The sequence below is a fragment of the Centruroides vittatus genome, unplaced genomic scaffold, assembly GCF_030686945.1.
Source record: "Centruroides vittatus isolate TY-2023 unplaced genomic scaffold, ASM3068694v2 contig_424, whole genome shotgun sequence".
NCBI lineage: Eukaryota > Metazoa > Arthropoda > Arachnida > Scorpiones > Buthidae > Centruroides > Centruroides vittatus.
Genome location: NW_027122230.1, coordinates 208,340 through 230,318, shown reverse-complemented (window position 1 = coordinate 230,318; position 21,979 = coordinate 208,340). Strand labels below are relative to the sequence as shown.

The window sequence follows — 21,979 nt, the reverse complement described above, 5'->3', positions numbered from 1 at the left end:
TTAATATAAACGTAATAATTTTATTTATTTTATTTTCCATCATTATATTATTTTACTATCATTATTTATAAATTTGACGTAGTTATCGTCTGCCAATTTCGTGTAATTAAAAAAAAAACAAATAAAACAGATTTACGCGTTAGACATAATTTCAAGAAATGCGAGAAACGAGCGAGAGAGAAATTTTCATAAAATTTGAAATGATTACGCCACTCAAAGTATTTCATTTAGTATTTACATAACCATTTTTGAGTAAATTTTATATTTACGAAATATATTACGCACGATTTCGATGATATATAAATACAAGCATTTCAACTGTTCATCCATAATCGTTTGCAATTATAGAAAGGTAAGTTTTATCAACGTAATTTAATATACCATTAATTCTAAACATAACAGAATCGTTGAACGAAAAAAAATAATCGTTATTTTTTTCAATTTTGAATGACTTCACTTAATGTAATTTCGTAATTATTGTAGTCAGTCTTATAAAATGAAGTTATTTTTTGCATTTTAAGATCGTTGTTTCGAGATTGAAGTACATATTTTGTTTTGTACTTTTTTCATTAATTACAAGATTGTAGTAATCGTAAAAACAAAACTTACTTTTAAATATGTTATAGATAATTCGTCTGCAATTTGAAAAAATGGTACATTTATAAATTCTGACTGTCGCCCGTTCCGACTGTTTCCTTAATTTCCAGAACAGAGATACCTTACAATATGTACCTCTGTTGACACCTACTACTGCATATTTGCAAAAACTATACGGTATTAGGTGAAATTATTATTATTATTATTGTTATTTTTGTTTACTTTTATAATCCGTATAAAAGTTTCAGCAGGATTTAGGGCAGTATCCTAATAACAGTTTAGGGTCAATTTTTTCGTAACCTCAGTTACGTGACATTCTAACTTATGCGATCGGTAATTCTATACCCATAAGGTGACTACATAAGTGAAGTTTTTCTTTAATTATTTAAACTTAATTAGTTGTAAATATTAATCTCAGGTTTCTTTTTAATTTTACAGTAAATATAAAAAAAACTGGATTATCGAAATGAAAAAAATGTTCTCGATTATTTTTACCTGTGTAATGTTTATGATGGTGTTGGGAGATGGCTCTCCCAACGAACTAGATTTAAACTATTATTGCCGTGAGTATACTTTTGTATATTAAATAATTATTAATAATGAAACTTTTTTGCAAAATTTCAGAAATTTTGCACAAAAAACACAGGAGTTATTAAGCTTTAAATCGCAATACGAAAATCGTGCCACACACACACATACACACAAACATCCATACATACAAAAAAAATCCCCTAATGTTTTTGCATTTCACGACGTTCCAAGGTTCTCAAAATCCAAAAAAGTAAGAATCTCTGCGAGTCATCTTTTGACCGATCGCCTTACTTTCACTGTTACTTTCCTTTTTTATATATAACAGCAAACATACTAAAGTAATCAAACTGAATTTCTAAACACACCAGTTAGTTACAGAACAGAACAACACAGATGGGTCTGCATTAGTTGAAAGTGATTCGACCACATATGCAAATTTTATATATACACATTACTCGATGAGTTTTCCAAAATACAAATTAAATAATAAATATTGTTCAGATCTTTATACACTTCACTTAAAACATAAAGTTCTCAGATTAGAGACCGAATTCTGGCGATCAAAATTTCCAAGAATTTTCCAGGGATGGCCTGTTCCTAACATGTCGGGCCTGTCCCCTCATCACTCATTTCTTCCCATACTGGGATAGGAGAAAAAGACTCTTAATGTCTACAAATCGGAAAGATTCAAAGACAATATGAGTTATAAATACTGTATTTGTTTAATAAAAATACAAATAAGATAAAGTTCTGTAAATTGTGAGATTTTAAACTTAGAACAATAAAATTTTGTACTATATAACATAATTTATTTTACGAGGAAAAAATAATCATAAGTATAATAAAATGTATTATTGAAGTTTCATATAAAGAAATATTCCTGTAAATATTTTAATATATCTGGCAACTTAATTTTGATAAAAATATTATCCTGTTTCATTTTATTTAATTAATATGTCGTTTTCATTCAAAATTAGGATTTTCCTTTGAAGAAAAGTTAATAGAAATTTGATATTAATAAGTTATAAGTTATAATTGTAATACGTCTTATAACTAAGGAGAGTTTGAAGTAAAATGAAATTAATTACAAATTCATTTATTACATTTTTTATAGAGTATCCGAATGCTGATGGGTTCCACTCCTGTTTGCAGAACACACTTTCTTATCAAGTATCCTTATTAATTCATTTGATTGAAGTTCGAAAGACTCGTCATTAAAAATTTTATTTGTTAAATATAGGTTAAAACTGTGTTTAATAATTGTGTAAACGACGTCGCGGGTATACTTAGTCCAAAAGAATTACAAGTTTTTTTTTGTAATCAAGCCGCAGAACAGGTACGAAATTTTTTCATTCGGATTTATATTTATAAAATTCATATTTAAATAAATTAAAACGTAAATAGAATAACTGCAATTTCAACTATTTTTCGCGTTATATTACTTCTTTATATAATTTTTATTACGGAAACAAGAAATTTATATTACGAATATTATAGAGAAAATTATACTAAATATTATACCAAAAGATCGAAATCATATTTCTGTAAACAAAAGTTAAAAATTCGATTTACGGTAATATTTTATAATTGACATTTTATATAACCAATAATATAATTTTTTTAAATACAGAGCTTTAAAAAATTTTAATTAAATATAAATAAATCTTTTTTTCTATTTATAATTTGTTCAGAAAATTAAAGACTTAAACGACTGTTTAGATACGAAATTAAATGTTGATGAGATGAGTACATATAATAATGTATTAAAGGTGAGTGTTTTTAATAACAATTGTGTAGATACTTTTTTAAAACAAAGAGTTAAATAAATATATTTGTTAATGTAGAAATTTTATTTATATTTTACAGAAATGTTTGGGAATATCCTAATAAACAAACATCGCAAAAGACGGTAACGTACTCGTTTAATACGGTTGGATTATTCAATATATTTCAAATATTTTTTTTGTGTTGCGATATTAATTTACTTTAGTAAATATAAAATATTTTAACGAAATTTTAATTAAGTTATAAATTACAATATTTATACGTTTTACATATTTTTGTTTATTTATACAGAAAGCAGAAGAATTCCTCGTATTTTCTTCGAATTATATCCATTGTATCAATAAAATTTAAATGTTTTAAAATTCTAATGTAATGAAAACATTCTAAAGTAAATAAATTAAATGTAAGAAATGATTTCTCAGTTTCCTGTACTTATTTAACCAAATAACATGTTTAAAAATTGATCAAATCTATAAAACACTTTTCGTAGACATTTTCTTAAACTGAAATACCAAGAAGGAATGCGCGTAGCCACGGGCAAATTGCAGGACCGGTACAAGTGACAGACATGAGAAACCTGGGGCAAGCAATAATGGCCTGGCCGATCCTTTGCGCATCTCTGCTACGTCTACTGCTCCTGCCGAGTGCTTTTGGCTACGTTTATTCTTTCCTGATACTGCCGTTTCATTTTTGAGGACTATTTATTTCAAATCTTTTTTACATTTATTGCTAAAATATCAAGTTTAATTGTAATATTATATTAAATAAATTGCATATTATCAATAACACGGGAACTATATACAGTCGATTTTGCTTAATCGGAACACATTGGGACTAATCAATTTTGCCCCAATTAAGCGAATGTTCCAATTAAACGAACTATTAATAAATTCTATAATAAAATATATAATACGTAGGTAAATAAATAAGTAGGTAAAAATTAATAATTATTTTAATGCTTTAAACCAAAATACAGAAAATATTTGTACTATAAATTTGCCAAACAACGATAAATAATTGATTCGTATAATGCAATGTTGCCAAATATTAGTAGTGACTAGGGTTTCTTATTTCCCGGTCTTTTGCTTGTCCCGGGATTCCAGGAAATCCTGGGATAGAATTAATTATTTTTAACATTTAAAATATCTTGTAATTAAATGATATAATTATTTTTCATTTTTTAAAGTAATTTAATACACTCTGCAACCTCTAAAATCATATTAATAATGCTGTGTAAGATATATATTAAAAATTATTTTTGAATTACGTAGAAATTTCCACAAATAGAAAAAATTTATTAAAGTTTGCTGGAAACTGCATACAACACAACAAAAATGCCTTTGAATTGAGTTCAATATTTAAAGGATAAAATGAACTTAGATCAAACTTCTAATTTAGAAGGTAATTTTTAATATTTCAATGAAACTTAATAAAAATATTATTTAGTTTTAAAATTTCGCTGGATGAAAATATTTTTTTTTATGAAATAAAAAGACAGTCGCTTCCAAAAATAATTTTTAGTGGATCACCATTTATTTCCTTACATTGTTCAACTATAAAAACTTTAGGACGACCTGACCTTCCGTTTTAGGCTTCACGGCCGCCCAGGAAACAGTTCTATAAAACACAGGAAAACTCCAATTAAAATTATAAAAATTTTCACAAATATTGGAATTGGTGACCTTACGACGTCTTGAGTTGCATCCATGTCTTCCAGTCGGGATTTTCGGACCTTATATCCACTTGTAAATTTGCGCTGTAAAATGAAGCCTAAAAAGGAAGGTCGGGTCGTCCTAAAGTTTTTATAGTTGAACAATGTAAGAAAATAAATGGTGATCCACTAAAAATTATTTTTGGAAGCGACTGTCTTTTTATTTCAAAAATATTATTGTAAATTTTTATATGATTTTAAACATCAAAGATGATAATATTTCGATCACTCAATCTGATTCTTATTTTATTAATGAAAAGTCCCGCTACTGAGAATGTCCTTTCCCATTCAATTTATGTGAGTGGAATCGTGTATAATGCATTTACGAAAAGACAGATGTTATCTGTTTTTTCAGCTTTAAGCTGGAAGATTTCTAGTTCGTTTTCGAGATTGTAGTACTTCTTTTGCTTTTTAGTATTCTTGATTTGTCTTCCTCGGCTGCGGCTACTTTAATAGCGGCATCGAGCTTATATCCTGATAATTCGGCAGTTCGTTTCGCTTTAATAATCGGGTTTATGAAAAAAAACTTCATACTTGCAGACTCCGTACTCGTTTGATCCTTGCCCAATTTGCACAACCTGGCGTTACACAGTTATTAAAGCTACTTGGCATGTTAAAAATTAAGACAGCGTAAGCATAATTATTCCAGATATTACAGGTTCGACAAGTAAAAAATTTTTAGTCCTGTCACAAATAAGCTACGTATTAATTATTGACAATCTGTGACATGCCATAACGAGGAATAATTAAAAAAAGAAGTAATAAGTAGGTTTAAAATTAATAAATACAAATGTATTCTGACAGTTTATAAGTTAATTATACTTTCTATTTGCAAAATTGTCTTAACCTTAACACAAAATAAAAAAAAGTGAACTTATAAGAAATTTGCGGGATTTTCCAGGAATGAGAAAAATTTTCCAGGTTAAAAATAAAACCGGGATTCCGGGTTCCCGTTTGAGAAACCCTACTAGTGACGTACACAAGGGTTGACCATTCGATCCGTTCCTGTTCGAACTATTTTTCCTTTTAAAAAACTTACAAATTAAAAATGATCTCGACGTCGACCTTTTCTTTAGGCTACGACGTCTATAAACATTAAAAATCGTTTAAATTCCTCACAACTGTATTCATGTTATATAATCGCTTTTAAGCTGTGAGTTTTCTGGTGGATTCACCAGGACTCTGGTGACTGGTGACAAAATTTCTATTAATGAAAATCTAGACTATACAAAACAAAGTTTGAGTCCTTTTGAATCCTATACAAAACTTTGTTTTGAATAGTCTAAATTTTCATTAATTGAAATTTTTCCTTACTTTCTATTTAGGTAGAACATGTTTAACTAAAAAGGGAGAAAGAAAAGGGTTCGTCCAAAAGTCATTTTACGGTCTTCCTTTAAGCACAGATTTCTTTGGAGATGGGCCACTTCGGCTGTAGTGTCCTTAGAATGTGTCAGCTCAATGCTGGTCTCAACAATCGAATGGCTGCTGTCTGAATCTAGACGTAATTATGCACACAATACTTTTCAAGGATTATAAAACAGATCCAGAGATCATTAATAGATAAATGGAATGATAGATGGCAGGGAGAGACACGTGGTAGATAAACTATTAAGTTTTTTCCCACTGTTCATAGTAGGTTGGAAGCTCACTGGGTCATACCAAATTATTTTTACTGTCAGATATTATGGGACCATAGAGATTTTAAAGACAAACTTTATAGTTTTCGGCTAGTCGATTACCCACTTTGCAAATGTGGATAGATAGATACTTTACATCACTTCCTATTTAATTGTCTATTACTTTGTGATTTTAGAGATATAAATATATATAGTAATGTAATTTTAAACAGTTCTTATACACTGATGTTTAAAGACTTAGATAGTTATACAGAGTTCTTCGGGATATTTGAGGAAATGTTATAGATGCGACATGAAATGCGCATTTTAGGATTATACATTATTTTATTTTCAGCTCATATACTGCTGCTCTTTTATACATTTTTCGAATTTTACAAATGTTTAGAAATTTATAAATTTTAATACTATACTTGATAGGGGAAGGTCGTTTAGTACCGGATACCTAAGCTTTTCCTATATTATAAAAAAAATTACAGCTCAATTGGTCTAGATTACATTCCATACAAAACTTCATTGTCTTATAAAAACACCTGTTAAAACTCATTTTTCTAAGATAAAAATATTAATCATTGTTTTACACTTATTGCAGTCATTAGATTTTTACCAAGTTCAAATGTGGATGGTTGTATCGGACATGAGAACAATCTGCAAGAGGAGAATTACTTTTGGTTTCACAAACAACTTTTTATTATTAGGCAGAGTTATTATTGAAAAATTTATAAAATTACAAATTACAAATCGTGAAATTAAGTGAATACATGATAAGAAAGTGGTATACATGAGATAAATTAAAAAATTACCAGTTTGAAAATTTAACAATTCGTTTTAATGACAAATACATTTTGTGTTTATTCTTATCAATTTTAAATTTTTTCGTATACAACCCGTAACACTTCTGTCTCCGATTGTTGTCCGATACAACCCTTGAATTTGGCCCCTTGATCGACGAAAACAAGAGGTGTCTTGCAGCTTGCAGAAATTCCGCCCCTAACCATGACTGACATTAGATTTTGGCGATGTTCGATGACAGCTGAGCATCCGGGAGCCTTCGCGGACCAGTTTTTGTCGTTTTGATGGTTGTACAGAGAAAAACTTCTCGTCTTTATAGACGAGAAGTTTTTCTCTGTACAACCATCAAGTTTTCTCGTCTATAAAGACAAGAAAACCTATTTCAAGTATGGTAATGCGACAAAGGTAATGCGCTCCCATTACCGACGCGTCGGGACGCAGGTCGGCAAAGATGCAGTCAACTCAAGCGTCGCGACGCTTGAGTTGACGGTATCTTGGAGTCTCACGCACTTGTTTTCATCGGTGTGGACTTAAACCTTCTGGAACTTGTAGGGCTCGAGTCTGAGTTCCTTTTTCGCCATTAACCGCACCGATTCGCAATTGATTCCGATCTCACAAGCAATTTTTCTCATGGAGACCTTCGCATGTCGATCAACTCGCTTTTTGATGATCTTGCGGTCACTATCGTGGCCAAGCTCCTTGAATCGTCGAACTTCGTTTGAGACTGTCATCTTGAGAACGTCGAGCAAACGAACAATTTCAAATTGACGTTTCCCTGCTGGAGTAACTCCAACATTGCACAACGTTTGTTCGACATTCCTAAAAAAATAAACAATTAATACTTGTTACGCCGAAAGATCATCTCCACGGGCAGGAAATCACAGAGAATTAAACAACAGTATGTAAATTGGTGACGGTAAAAATGTTCAGATTCAGCATTGCTACAAACTTTGTACGGGTTAAATAATTATTATCACCCTGTATATCAATATAAGCTCTCACAGGGACATCTAACACATACCATTTATATATTCTGGCATCTTAATGCTCTCTGAATAAGAAGAAGCATTAGTTATCATTACCAAACAGGAAAAAATTCTATCCTAAATGTAGTATATGTCTGGGACAGAAATTTTGTCGTTTTTATGTTAAGTGTTACAAAAGGAATATAATTGAATCATTTATTTTTTTATATAAACATAACTTTGTTTATAAGACAGCATGATTTTATAAAATTCTAGAATCACGCCATTTTTTCTGTAATTACTCAGAGTAATATAGGAATATTCAAATTGACATAGCTCAACTCTGTATTTCTCAACGATAAAAAAATATTATCAATTCATTTAGAAGTATATAGCGAATTTAGAAAACCAATATATAAAAACATTAGTACAGGTACATAAATTATTCTGTAAAGTTTTACCATGTCTATAAAAGTTCAAAATTTTTATTGAAGTGAGAAATGTTCCTAAATTATTTAAATATAGGATATGCTTGGGATAGAATGTTCGTTGTTTTTTACATTAATACAACAAAGACAATGGAAAACATTATTCAAAAATACATTGAATTTATTCAAAAAGTATTAGAATGCTGGGCTGCAATTTTTCACCGCAATCTTCTCTTTTGATAGCGTTTGCCCCTGTATATCACACTTGTCCTGTTAGCAATAGAGTCGACCCAGTTATCTATCTAGCTCTGTTCAAGAAAACATTTTTTAACTGGAATAACGTAACTGGAATAACGTAACTTCTGGTTCCAACTGTAATTAGTATGTACTTAATCTGGGCCTCCTGCACCTACGCTTTCCATATCTGGTCTAGAATTTCATTATTATTGAAGTGAGAAATGTTCCTAAATTATTTAAATATAGTATATGCGTGGGATAGAATGTTTGTTGTTTTCTACATTAATACAACAAAGACAATGGAAAACATTGTTCAAAAATACATTGAATTTATTCAAAAAGAAGAAGAATGCCGGATTGCAATTTTTCATCGCAATCTTCTCTTTTGATAGTGTTTGCCCCTGTATATCACACCTGTCCTGTTAGCAATAGAGTCCTCCTAGTTACCAATCTAGCTCTGTTCAAGGGAACATTTTTAAATTGGAATAACGTAATCTCCGGTTTCAACTGTAATTAGTATGTAGTTAATCTGCCTCCTGCACCTACGCTTTCCATATTTGGTCTAGAATTTCATTATTATAAGCACATTTAGTAAATATGCACAGTAATTATTTTAACTCTAAGAACTAGTCATCACAGTTTTCATCAGAAATATTCAGCACATATTATTTGATTATATATTATTAGATTTAAAAATTTTATGACGTTCTATGCTGACATAATTATTTTTATATGACGAGGTATTATTATGGATAACCTATATTGAACTGGTTTATTGTATAAATGATTATTGTTTCAATATGATTATGACTCGTTAATTTTTTACATACGGTAAAAAAGAAAATACAGTAAACCCTGCATAAAAGAAAAAAAATTTGGTACCGTGCTATTCGGATTTACACATACGAAAAGTGTGTAGTTGAGTAAGATGCTTTTTCAACTTTAAATTATTGACTTAATACTGCTTATTTTGTACACGCTCTGGGTACAAAGTATAAAATTTTTTATTGAAGTATATTACAATAAATTAATAAAGTTCACGTTACTTAATGACTTCGATGCTCAGTCATTTAAGATAACGTAGAGACACTTAATTTAATTATACATTAACTTGATACATGTTAACTATAAAAGTTCGATTCGCAAATTAACGTTGATATTTTTGATCGAAATATAAGAGTGTAACTTATTTATCTGATAAAACGTAGGTTACGTAAGTAAACATGACATAAATTATTACGAGGAAAATTGCAGATGATATATAAATATCTTTAATACCGTAACTGATTTATATCGTAAATGCCGTAGGTGATCTACAAGAATAACGTAACTTGTTATACTTTTTAGTTAAATTAGCTGCAAACTTTTTATTGCGATAACAAAGAATTAAAATCGCGATGTGTAGTGAGGAAATGTCTTTCGATATTTGAAAAAATGTATTAAATGTAGCAGAGAAAGCTATTTATTATTAGTAAATGTATAATTTATAACAGGAAATTATCAATATAACATATTTTAAAGTAGATTTCTTAATTAATTTATTACAAAATAATACTAAACTTTCAGTTTGTAATTTATAACGTAATGATGAGAGGAGAGAAAACAAAAATACGAATAATAGTTATTGTTAATCGTTCGTTAATCCTCCGATTAATTACTATTAATTCGTTTGTTTTTGTCTTCACTCTTTTCATCTTTTGTATTTTTTTAAATACATGTGAAATAATTAAGTTAGAGGTGACAGATAATTATATTTTCTATTTAGTATTTATTTAATGTATGCATTGTTTTGAACTTCCGGTCTAGCAGTTATTAAAAAAACCTTGTTTCTTCCATGAAAATAATGTCTTAAACATGTCTTATTTGAAAATTTTTGTCAGTTTCGCTAATTTGCATAATACGGTATACTCTGTCAAATTATAACAATTTTATCTTTAATTAAAATAATTATAAAATAGCACAGGGCAATACGTAAAAACGTCTTAAATTACAACGATACTTTTGAAAATTTTTGGACACGGCCTACCGGGCAAGCAACTCCAAAAATTTCTTACGGGCAGTAAGTTTCTGATAGGTAGATCCCGGCCCTCATCAGTGTCGACTTGCCGAATCTATCAGAGTTAGGATTAAACACGTCTTCTTTCTGCTCACCGAGCGAAAAAAGACAAAAACGAAAAAGTATTGCATTGGTAATCTAAGTGAAAATTAAAGTAATCAATTTAACTATTCTTTTAAGAAATGCTACAAAAGTAGACATAAAAATATTTACAACACATTTATAAATATTCACTTACAAATATTTACAAGTACAAAAAAAAGGAATTAATTATATTATTACAAATAAATATCTTTCCGCTTATTGATTCTACAAGAAAAATATAATTGTAAAGTGTGTTGTCATCAATTATTATAATTTTTTATCGAGGATATTAATATATTAATATTCTCGTACAATATAATAATAGTGATAATTATAATAGTTAAAACTAAAATGTAGTTTTTATTTATATTATATGTAGGCTTATTTTGGCCTTCTTTATATTACAAGTAATTGATAATATAATGTTATTAAAAGTAGTTAAAAATAATTTTAAAAATTTAAATATGCTTTAAACCATGACAAACAGAAAATAATTGAGTTAATTTATTTTTAAAAATGAAAAAATGTAAATAATTTTTTCTCTATCTCGATAAGCTAAAATTTGTGACATTTCCTTAATATATTACAGTGGTGCCTCGTATAACGTACGCCTCGAATAACGGACGCTGCGAACAACGGACTTTCTGTTTGGCCGTTACGTGACTCGAGCAACGGACTGGCTGCGAACAACGGACTTTCCGGCATAATTGGTGACTGCTCCATGGGTGCGTTCTTTAATGTGACTCCGCTGTTTGTAGGCATTTAGAAACGACCGTGAAAGAAAGAAAGATGGCGGTGCCCGCACTATCGATAGTATGATCTATAGTCTAACCTATAATTCTAAACTATGAGCTTTAAAAGGCAAAAGAAGGGTCCCAATTGTAAAATTTAACCATAAAATGGATTATTTGTTGAAAGAGCATTCAAAATAGCCTCGAAAAAATATTCATAAAGACACTTACATCACCGCGTGCGCTAACTCGCGCTTTCACAATTTCTAAATTCTCATTCATAAAACCACGTAATGGACCCGGAAACGAAACTATCTGAGCCACGGAAGACGCCATGTCGCTTTCCACCGTAAACTACTGCTACAAGCGACCGTTTTTGCCGTTCGACGGCGTGCACTGCCACCGGAATTTAAGAACGCGTTCCGCAAGAATTTTTAAATGGATGACGCTTGCGCAGAGTTACGCGGGAGAATAAAAGAACGCACTTCATGTTCATTTTTTATGATACAGTACGGTTATTTTATGCTGCGGAACGAATTTGATGTTTTAACATGTATTTCTATGAGAAAATGCGTTTCGTATAACGGACGTTTCACTTAACAAACGTGCACCTAGAATGGATTAAGTATGTTATATGAGGCACCACTGTATTTAAAAATAAATAAAATGAATAATATGTTATATATTAGTTACCTCTATAACATTTTTAACATTACTTGCTCTCTAGCCTTGTAAATATAATATTTATTCTCATCAAAACTTAGGTTTATGTAGGCCTACTGTATGTAATAATTAATCAATTTGTATCAATGTTTATTTATTTCACAATCGTGTTATGGTGGAATGTATATTCAAATACATTTTATACATTTTTGAGTAGTGACACAGGTTACAGATGTGGGACATGATAATTAAGCTTATATAATAGTCGCTTCTAGTAGATAGGATCAGTATTCTAAATAAACCAGAGCCATGAAAGCCTTACTTGCTTCTATTATATCCATGAGTATATTTTATTTAGTTAACTGTTACGCTCAGTTGAATTCTATGTCTATTGAAGAAATGAATAGTCGTTATTGCGGTAAGTCTGAGAATTTCATCGATACAGGAGTAATGAAATTTTGTGATAATTTCTTATCTAATTATTTGCTTTAAAATTGCAAACTTCTCAGTAATTTTTGTTTATGTAATTGAATTTGTAGACACAATAAATATATTATATCCCGTATTTAGCTTTACACTGTAAAAACTGTTTTCGCTACTGTGTACGAGAAAACCAAGTTGAAATTGTAAGTCTGTATTTGATATTCATATTTAATTCTGTAAACGATTATTTAAATTAAATTAATGTTTGTCGTACTATTAAATTTCTTTGATATTATTGAAGGCTGTCGAGTTTTTCAAAAACTGTGCTTAACAAGTAAAATTTTACCAAACTTTATTCGAATTAGATCATTTTGTTTGCAAAACAAGCAGCGAAAAGGTATCATTATTTTTTCTTGTGTTATAATTATTCAGTTTTATCGTTCTTTTAATTGTTTTTTTTTTTTGTTTTAGGAATATTTAAAATTTTTAAACTGTTTTGTCCCTGCTTTACAAACTGCAAATAAGGATCTTCCTAAATTACTACCCGTTTCTCAGGTAACGAGTTTATGATTGCTGTCAGAATTTCGAATATTTAATCTACAGATAAATTTATTTACATTAGTATATCGAAATTTTAACAGATTTATTTTTCTACATTGCTTTATTCATGTTGTTGTTCTTAGAATTGTTTTTAACCTTAGGGGCCGTCCATAAATTACGTAAGGGCGATTTCGGCTATTCTAGTCCCCCACCTACTCCTGTGTAAGAAACCGTAATATTTTTTCTGATCCCCCCTCCCCTTCTCCTATCTTACGTAATATTTAGGCATGATTTTATAGAAAGATTTTAACAAAAAAACTTTTTTTATGAAACCGTATAAACCTTAGGTTTAAAATATATAATGATTAATTACTTAATTAACGCCTTAACGACTTAATTACTTAATTAATATGTATTATTATTTATAAAAGACTTTATATGAACAAATTTAAAAATATAAAAAATTAATAAATTCGAATGAACAATTTATTTTAAGAACTTTATTTTTTTAATATTAAGAATCTTTTTATTATTATTATCATTAATCAACCTCATAATATTCATTTTTATATTAATTTTAATTTTCACAAAAGGACGCAAAAAACTTTGACAGATCGACTAGCTAGTGCACGTGTAAACAGAAACGTCATACAAAATAAAACAAGAGAGAATAGAGAGAAACCACATTCCGTTACCATATTGATTACACCTTGGCTAAAGCCAAGAAAATAAACTACATGCTAATAAAATGTGCTACGTGCACCTGGGGATTAAATCATAAAGCTTGTAAAACTCTATATAATGGGGCAATACAACCAATGCTACTTTGCGCGGCCTCTAGCTGGGGTCATGTAAATAGTAAAAAAATTCAGTAGCAAGTAAATTACTCTTTTCAAAAACAGTTTGCCATTACAATTTCAAAGTTCTGCGGAACTGTTTTTAATAATGCCTCTCTGATTCTAGCAGAGCTCCTTCCTTTACCACTATGCATTCTAAAAAAGGTTCTAAACTACTACATCAGAACTACAAACATCAAGGCTCAACAACGGTCTCTACTCCTATCTACGGCTGTTCGTATGCTATCACATTGCAATTACACTATCTATGATCATTACCCTGTAAACAAGGTTATTTCCAGGACATTTGGTCTCCTCTGCTTCGTTCATGGATAACCACACAGACATTAATATCTACACGGATGAATCCAAAAGTCCCCTTTATGTCGGCTCAAGTATTTGTATCTTCCTCCAAACTGACATAATTTGCCAAAATATGTTAGAAGGTACAGATAACTCCCAAATACCGCCATCTATCAAGCTGAAGAAGATGCTGTCTAACAAGCTGTTCAGTGGGCCACTTCACTACCAAACTCTGTCTATCAACATTTACAGTGATTTTCAGTCTGTTCTAAAAGTTCTATTAGATCCCAATTGCAATAGCAATTAAATCACATATATCCAGCACCATATTAAAAATCTTGTAAAAACGATAACTTTTATATTTGTTCCTGGCCATACTGGCATACTAAGAAATGAAAAAGCCAACTTTGAGACTAAATCAGCTGCAAAGGACAAATGGACTGGACTACACTCACATCCCTATCTCACGTAGCAGCTTTAAAATTTATATTCATAACAACTCTATGCAAAAGAGGAATCAACAATGGTTGAGAAGTAAAACTGGTAGAATAACAAGACTTTGTTTTCCTAGTGTTGAGTGCAGGTTCTCATCACCACTTAGAGATTTAACGTTTGCTACTCCTCATCTACTTGCTGAGCATAATAATTTTATAAGCCGAGTTATAACCGGGCAGAAACTGCTTGTTGCTTTTGCTCTACAGAAAATCTAGACACAGTCGACCATATGATCTATCATTGAACAATTTACGATAAAGATAGACTTATTCTGAAATTAGAAATCTTTACGCTTGGTTTCAGGTGGCCATGTCCACTCTATAAGCTTGCTCAGAAGCCACTGTTTGATGGTTTTTACAATTATGTTCAAAAAATATGAAAGAAAGGCTATTTATAATATTTAATCTCTAGTTTTACATTTTAGTTTTCACTAAAAGTCGAATACTAATTTTATGTTTACTTTGTATAGTGTATTCTGGTTTATGTATTCTTAGTGTTATACACCCATGAAAGTGGTGCACTTAGTCTAATTAAAAAAGAGAGAGAGAAAAATCACCACACAGTCTTTCTCCCAGGATCAAAAATGTATAGGCGTGAGTCTGCTAGCGTTATTATTCTATCACGTCACACGAGATGGCGTTAGTGCAACGAGTGTTTTTAATAGAAACCGCCAAATTGAAGCTAAGTTCAAAACTCCACCACTCAACGAGATCAAAAATAACAATGAGAATATTACGTAAGACGTGATTTATTACCACGTACCTCTAAGTAAGAAATCGTAAGAAATCCTTGATCGCCACCTATACTAAAATACCTTACGTAATTTATGTATAACCCCAAACTGCTAAAACTGTCGATGTTACCATATATATAATAAATCATTTTATGCATCGCTTAACTGTTAAATACTTATATATACTTATGTAAATACTTATATACTTTTATATTACCATATTTTAAAAACGCTGATAAGAAATGCAAGTTTTTATAGCGCATGTTAACTAAAAAGTAAAAAAGTTGTCGCATGAACTATCAACGATTGGCAACGTCTAATCTAAATAAACAGAAAATGAAACAAATTCTACTTTTAAATACGAGCCTCAAAGACATCTTTGACGCGGGGTAAATATAACACGAGTGGACTGATAAATGGCAGCACGTTACAAGGAGTGATGAGAAAAAATTCAACATGATAACTACATAAGCTAGTAGCACAGCATTAGAAAAAAAATTAATTACTCGCTATATAAAATTAAAATAAATTATACGTATAAAAGGATTGAAACTAATTATTTTTATTAATTTTACTCCTTCTAATATGATTTAAAAACTCATATCCTTGCATATTTTCATAAAAATGTCATTTAAATTAGTGTTAAGCTCGTGCCAATAAATGATTTTAAAAAGAAATTCAATAAAATGTCTTTGAATTTTAACTCGTAATCTGTATAAACATAATAAAAGTATTATTGATTTATTTAACTACTACAGTTTTCTGTAACAACCAATTATTCAATACATGAAATATTTTGTTATTAAAAGCCGTCAATTGTAAATAGAACTTATGCAGTAATTCTATACCGTACATTCGTGGTCATTTATCTCCTTCCCGGAATCTAATACTAATTACCTTTATCTGTCGATCTCTAGTACATATTGATGAGAATGGTGTTGAAGTATGTATCTGTATGTAAGCTAAAAATGGCTTCAACCATTTGTAATTAGATAAAAATGATAAAACAGGTTTTCAATGTTAAATAGAACATAAATTTTAAACGGACGTCTGTTTCTGTAACTTTTATTTAGGGTTTCTTAAACGGAATCCCGGGATCCCAGTTGTTTTTTTAACCCGAGAAAATTCTTCTCATTCCGAGAAATCCCGGAAATTTCTTAAAAGTTCACTTTTTTCTTATTTTGTGTTAAGGTTGAGAAAATTTTTCAAATAGAAAGTATAATTAACTTAAAAACTGTCAGAATATATATTTGTATTTACTAATTTTAAACCAACTTATTAGTTTTTTTTTTTTTAATTTTTGCACGTTATGGCATGCCACAAATGGTCAATAATCAATACGTAGCTTATTTGTGGCAGGACTCTGAAAATTCTTTACTTGTCAGAACCTGTAATATCTGGAATAATTGTGCTGACGCTGTCTTAATTTTTAACAATGCCCAGTAGCTTTAATAACTGTGTCACGCCAGGTTGTGTAAATTGGGCAAATATCAAACGAGTACGGAGTCTGCAAGTATGACGTTTTTTTTATAAATCTGATTATTAAAGCCAAACAAACTGCCGAATTATCAGGATATAAGGTCGATGCCGCTATTAAAGTAGCCGCAGCCGAGGAAGACAAATCAAAAATACTAAAAAGCAAAAGAAGTACTACAATCTCGAAAACGAACTAGAAATCTTCCTGGCTACAAGTGAAAAAACAGATAATATCTGTCTTCTCTTAAATGTATTAAACACGATTCCACTCACATAAATTGAATGGGAAAGGACATTCTCAGTAGCTCGATGCCGCTATTAAAGCAACCGCAGCTGCAGATTGAGTGATCGGAGTATTGACCATCTTTGCTCTTTTTAAATCTTATTATAAAAATTTACAATAATATTTTGTATTATGTTTAATTTAAACATTGAAAATTATCTTTTAACTTAGAAGTTTGATTTAAGTTCATTTTTTTCTTTACATTTTCAATTCAATTTAAAGGCATTTTTGTGGTTGTTGTATGCAATTTCCTGCAAACTTTAATAAATTTTTTCTACTTGTGAAAATTTTTACGCAATTCAAAGGTAATTTTTAATATATATCTTACACAGCATTATTAATATAATTTTGGAGGTTGCAGAACGCACTAAATTACTTTACAAAATGAAAAATAATTATGTCATTTGATTTCATGATATTTTGTATATGTTAAAAATAATTAATTCTATCCCGGGATTCCGGGAAACAGTTTAGTTTTATCCCGGAATCCTGGGTCAAGCAAAAGACCGGGAAATGAGAAACCCTACTTTTATTAAAGTAATAAACAACAGCATTTACTAAGCATAATTTTGTCATACGTAAATACATTTTATCAAATATCGTTTCAAACAATTGAAAGCATAGAAAATAATACAGAATATGAATACATGAAAACGTTTATTTTATAGATTTAAATTTAATTTTAATATAAACGTAATAATTTTATTTATTTTATTTTCCATCGTTATATTATTTTACTATCATTATTTATAAATTTCACGTAGTTATCGTCTGCCAATTTCGTGTAATTAAAAAAAAACAAATAAAACAGTTTTACGCGTTAGACATAATTTCAAGCAAGACGAGAAACGAGCGAGAGAGAAATTTTCATAAAATTTGAAATGATTACGCCACTCAAAGTATTTCATTTCGTATTTACATAATCATTTTTGAGGAAATTTTATATTTTCGAAATATATTACGCACGATTTCGATGATATATAAATACAAGCATTTCAACTGTTCATCCATAATCGTTTGCAATTATAGAAAGGTAAGTTTTATCGGAGTAATTCAATATGCTATTAGTCGTAAACATAACAGAATCGTTGAACCAAAAAGAATAATTATTATTGTTTTCAAGTTTGAATGATTTCACTTAATGTAATTTCGTAATTATTGTAGTCAGTCTTATAAAATGAAGTTATTGTTTTGCATTTTAAGGTCGTTGTTTTGAGATTGAAGTACATATTTTGTGTTGTACTTTTTTCATTAATTACAAGATTGTAGTAATCGTAAAAACAAAACTTACTTCTAAATATGTTATAGATAATTCGTCTGCAATTTGAAAAAAATTGTAGACCTATAAATTCTAACTGTTGCCTTTTTCGACTGTTTCCTTAATCTCCAGAATAGAGATACCTTACAATAGGTACCTCTGTTGATACTTACTTCTGCATATTTGCAGAAACTACACAGTATTAGGTGAAATTATTATTATTATTACTGTTATTCTTTGTTTACTTTTATAATCCGCCTAAAGGTTTCAGCATGATTTCGGGCAGTATTCTAATAACAGTTTAGTGTCAAGTTTTTCTTAACCTCAGTTACGTGACATTCTAACTTATGCGATCGGTAATTCTATACCCAGAAGGTGACGACATAAGTGAAGTTTTTCTTTAAATATTTAAACTTAATTAGTTGTAAATATTAATCCTAGGTTTTTTTAATTTTACAGTAAATATACAAAAACTGGATTATCGAGATAAAAAAAATGTTCTCGATTATTTTTACCTGTGTAATGTTTATGATGGTGTTGGGAGATCCCTATACCAACAAAGAACTTTTAAAATATTATTGCGGTGAGTATATTTTTGTATATTAAATAATTATTAATAATGAAACTTTTTTGCAAAATTTCAGAGATTTTGCACAAAAACACAGGAGTTAATAAGCTTTAAATCGGAATACGAAAATCGTGCTCCCCACACACCAAACATCCATACATACAAAAAAAATCCCCTAATGTTTTTGCATTTTCCGACGTTACAAGGTCCTCAAAATCCAAAAAAGTAAGAATCTTTGCGAGTCATCTTTTGACCGATCGCCTTACTTTCACTGTTACTTTCCCCTTTTATATATAACAGCAGAGATACTAAAGAAAACAAATTGAATTACTAAACACACCGGTTAGTTACATAACAGAGCAACACAGATAGATCTGCATTAGTTGGAAGTGATTCGACCACATATGCGAATTTTATATATACGTATTACTCGACGAGTTTTCCAAAATACAAATTAAATAATAAATATTGTTCAGATCTTTATACACTTCACTTAAAACATAAAGTTATCAGAAAAGAGACCGAATTCTGGCGATCAAAATTTCCAAGAATTTTCCAGGGATGGCCTGTTCCTAACATGTCGGGCCTCACCCCTCATCACTCATTCCTTCCGATTGTGGACGTGGCCGAGCAATTCCATACTGGGATAGGAGAAAAAGACTCTTAATGTCCACAAATGGGAAAGATTCAAAGACAATATGAGTTATAAATACTGTATTTGTTTAATAAAAATACAAATAAGATAAAGTTCCGTAAATTGTGATATTTTAAACTTAGAACAATAAAATTTTGTACTATATAACGTAATTTCTTTTACAAGGAAAAAATAATTATAAGTGTAATATAATATATTGTTCAAGTTTCGTATATAAAAAAATATTCCTGTAAATATTTTAATATATCCGGCAACTTTGTTGTGATGAAAATATTATCCTATTTGATTTTATTTAATTAATATGTCGTTTTCATTCAAGATTAGAATTTTCCTTTGGAGAAAAGTTATAACTTATTAATATCATATTTCTATTAAGTTATAATTGTAATACGTCTTATAACTAGAGAGAGTTTGAAGTAAAATGAAATTAATTTACAAATTCATTTATTATATTTTTATAGAGTTTGCGGGTGTTGGTAAGCTCCGCTCCTGTTTGCAGAACACACTTTCTTATCAAGTATTCTTATAAATTCATTTCATTGAAGTTCGAAAGACACGCCATTAAAAATTTTATTTTTTAAATATAGGTTAAAACTGTGTTTTATGATTGTGTACGCGACGTCGCGGTTAATATACACAGTCCAGAAGAAATACAAGATTTCTTTTGTAATCAAGCCACAGAACAGGTACGAAAATTTAACATTATTACGATTTATATTTATAAAATTCATGTTTAAATAAATTAAAACGTAAATAGAATAGCTGTAATTTAATGTATTTTACGCGTTATATTACTTCTTTTTTATAATTTTTATTACGGAAACAAGAAATTTATTTTACGAATATTATAAAGAAAATTATACCAAATATTATACTAAATTATATTTCTGTAAACAAAATTTAAAAATTCGATTTTCGGTAATATTTTATAATTGACATTTTATATAACCAATAATACAATTCTTTTAAAATACAGAGCTTAAAAAATTTTAATTAAATATAAATAAATCTATTTTTCTATTTATAATTTGTTCAGAAAAGTCAAAACTTTTACAAGTGTTTAGTAAAGAAATTAAATTATAAAGAGATGGAGATATGTAATGATAAATTAAAAGTGAGTATTTTTAATAACAATTGTGTAGATACTGTTTTGAAATAAAGAGTTAAATAAGTATACTTTTTAATGTAGAAATTTTATTTATATTTTACAGAAATGTTTGAAAATATCCGAATAAACAAACATCGCAAAAGACGGTAACGTACTTGTTTAATACGGTTTAATATATTTCAAATATTTTTTGTATTGCGATATTAATTTACTTTAGTAAATATAGAATATTTTAACGAAATTTTAAGTAAGTTATAAATTACAATATTTATACGTTTTACATATTTCTGTTTATTTATACAGAAAGCAGAAGAAATCTTCATATTTTCTTCGAATTATATCCATTGTATCAATAAAATTTAAATGTTTTAAAATTCTAATGTAATGAAAACATTCTAAAGTAAATAAATTAAATGTAAGAAATGATTTCTCAGTTTCCTGTACTTATTTAACCAAATAACATGTTTAAAAATTGATCAAATCTATAAAACACTTTTCGTAGACATTTTGTTAAACTGAAATACCAAGAAGGAATGCGCGTAGCCAGGGGCAAATTTCAGGACCGGTACAAGTGACAGACATGGGAAACCTGGGGCAAGCAATAACGGCCTGGCCGAGGGGACCAAAGGGATGTCTGTTGCATATCTGTTTGTTCTTTAAAATTTTTTGCGCATCTCTGTCATTTCTACTGCTCCTGCCGAGTGCGTTTGGCTACGTTCATTCCTTCCTGATGCTGCTGTTTTATTTTTGAGGACTATTTATTTCAAATCTTTCCGACATTGATTGCTAAAATATCAAGTTTAATTGTAATATTATATTAAATAAATTGCATATTATCAAGAACACGAGAACTATATACAGTCAATTCCGCTTAATCGGAACACATTGGGACTAATCAATTTTGGCCCAATTAAGCGACTGTCTCAAATAACGAACTATTGATAAATTCTATAATAAAATATATAATACGTAGGTAAATAAATAAGTAGGTAAAAATTAATAATTATTTTAATGCTTTAAACCAAAATACAGAAAATATTTGTACTATAAATTTGCCAGACAACGATAAATAATTGATTCTTATAAT

At 29.3% G+C, this 21,979-nt stretch overlaps 2 protein-coding genes across 2 annotated transcripts; both read left to right on the top strand.

Annotated features, from left to right (window-relative positions):
• Positions 1 to 345: 345 nt before the first annotated feature.
• On the top strand, positions 346 to 21,236 carry LOC136976777 (uncharacterized). The gene is made up of 7 exons (XM_067272142.1): positions 346 to 352; positions 1,036 to 1,160; positions 2,243 to 2,298; positions 2,369 to 2,464; positions 2,820 to 2,897; positions 2,995 to 3,037; positions 21,196 to 21,236. Exons 2-6 carry the CDS (start codon positions 1,064 to 1,066, stop codon positions 3,013 to 3,015), a joined length of 348 nt encoding a protein of 115 aa, XP_067128243.1. The 5' UTR covers positions 346 to 352; positions 1,036 to 1,063; the 3' UTR covers positions 3,016 to 3,037; positions 21,196 to 21,236.
• LOC136976778 (uncharacterized) lies at positions 19,025 to 21,038 on the top strand. The gene is made up of 5 exons (XM_067272143.1): positions 19,025 to 19,144; positions 20,246 to 20,301; positions 20,372 to 20,470; positions 20,821 to 20,898; positions 20,996 to 21,038. The coding sequence occupies exons 1-5, from the start codon at positions 19,057 to 19,059 to the stop codon at positions 21,017 to 21,019; spliced, it is 345 nt and encodes a 114-aa protein (XP_067128244.1). The 5' UTR covers positions 19,025 to 19,056; the 3' UTR covers positions 21,020 to 21,038.
• Positions 21,237 to 21,979: the final 743 nt, after the last annotated feature.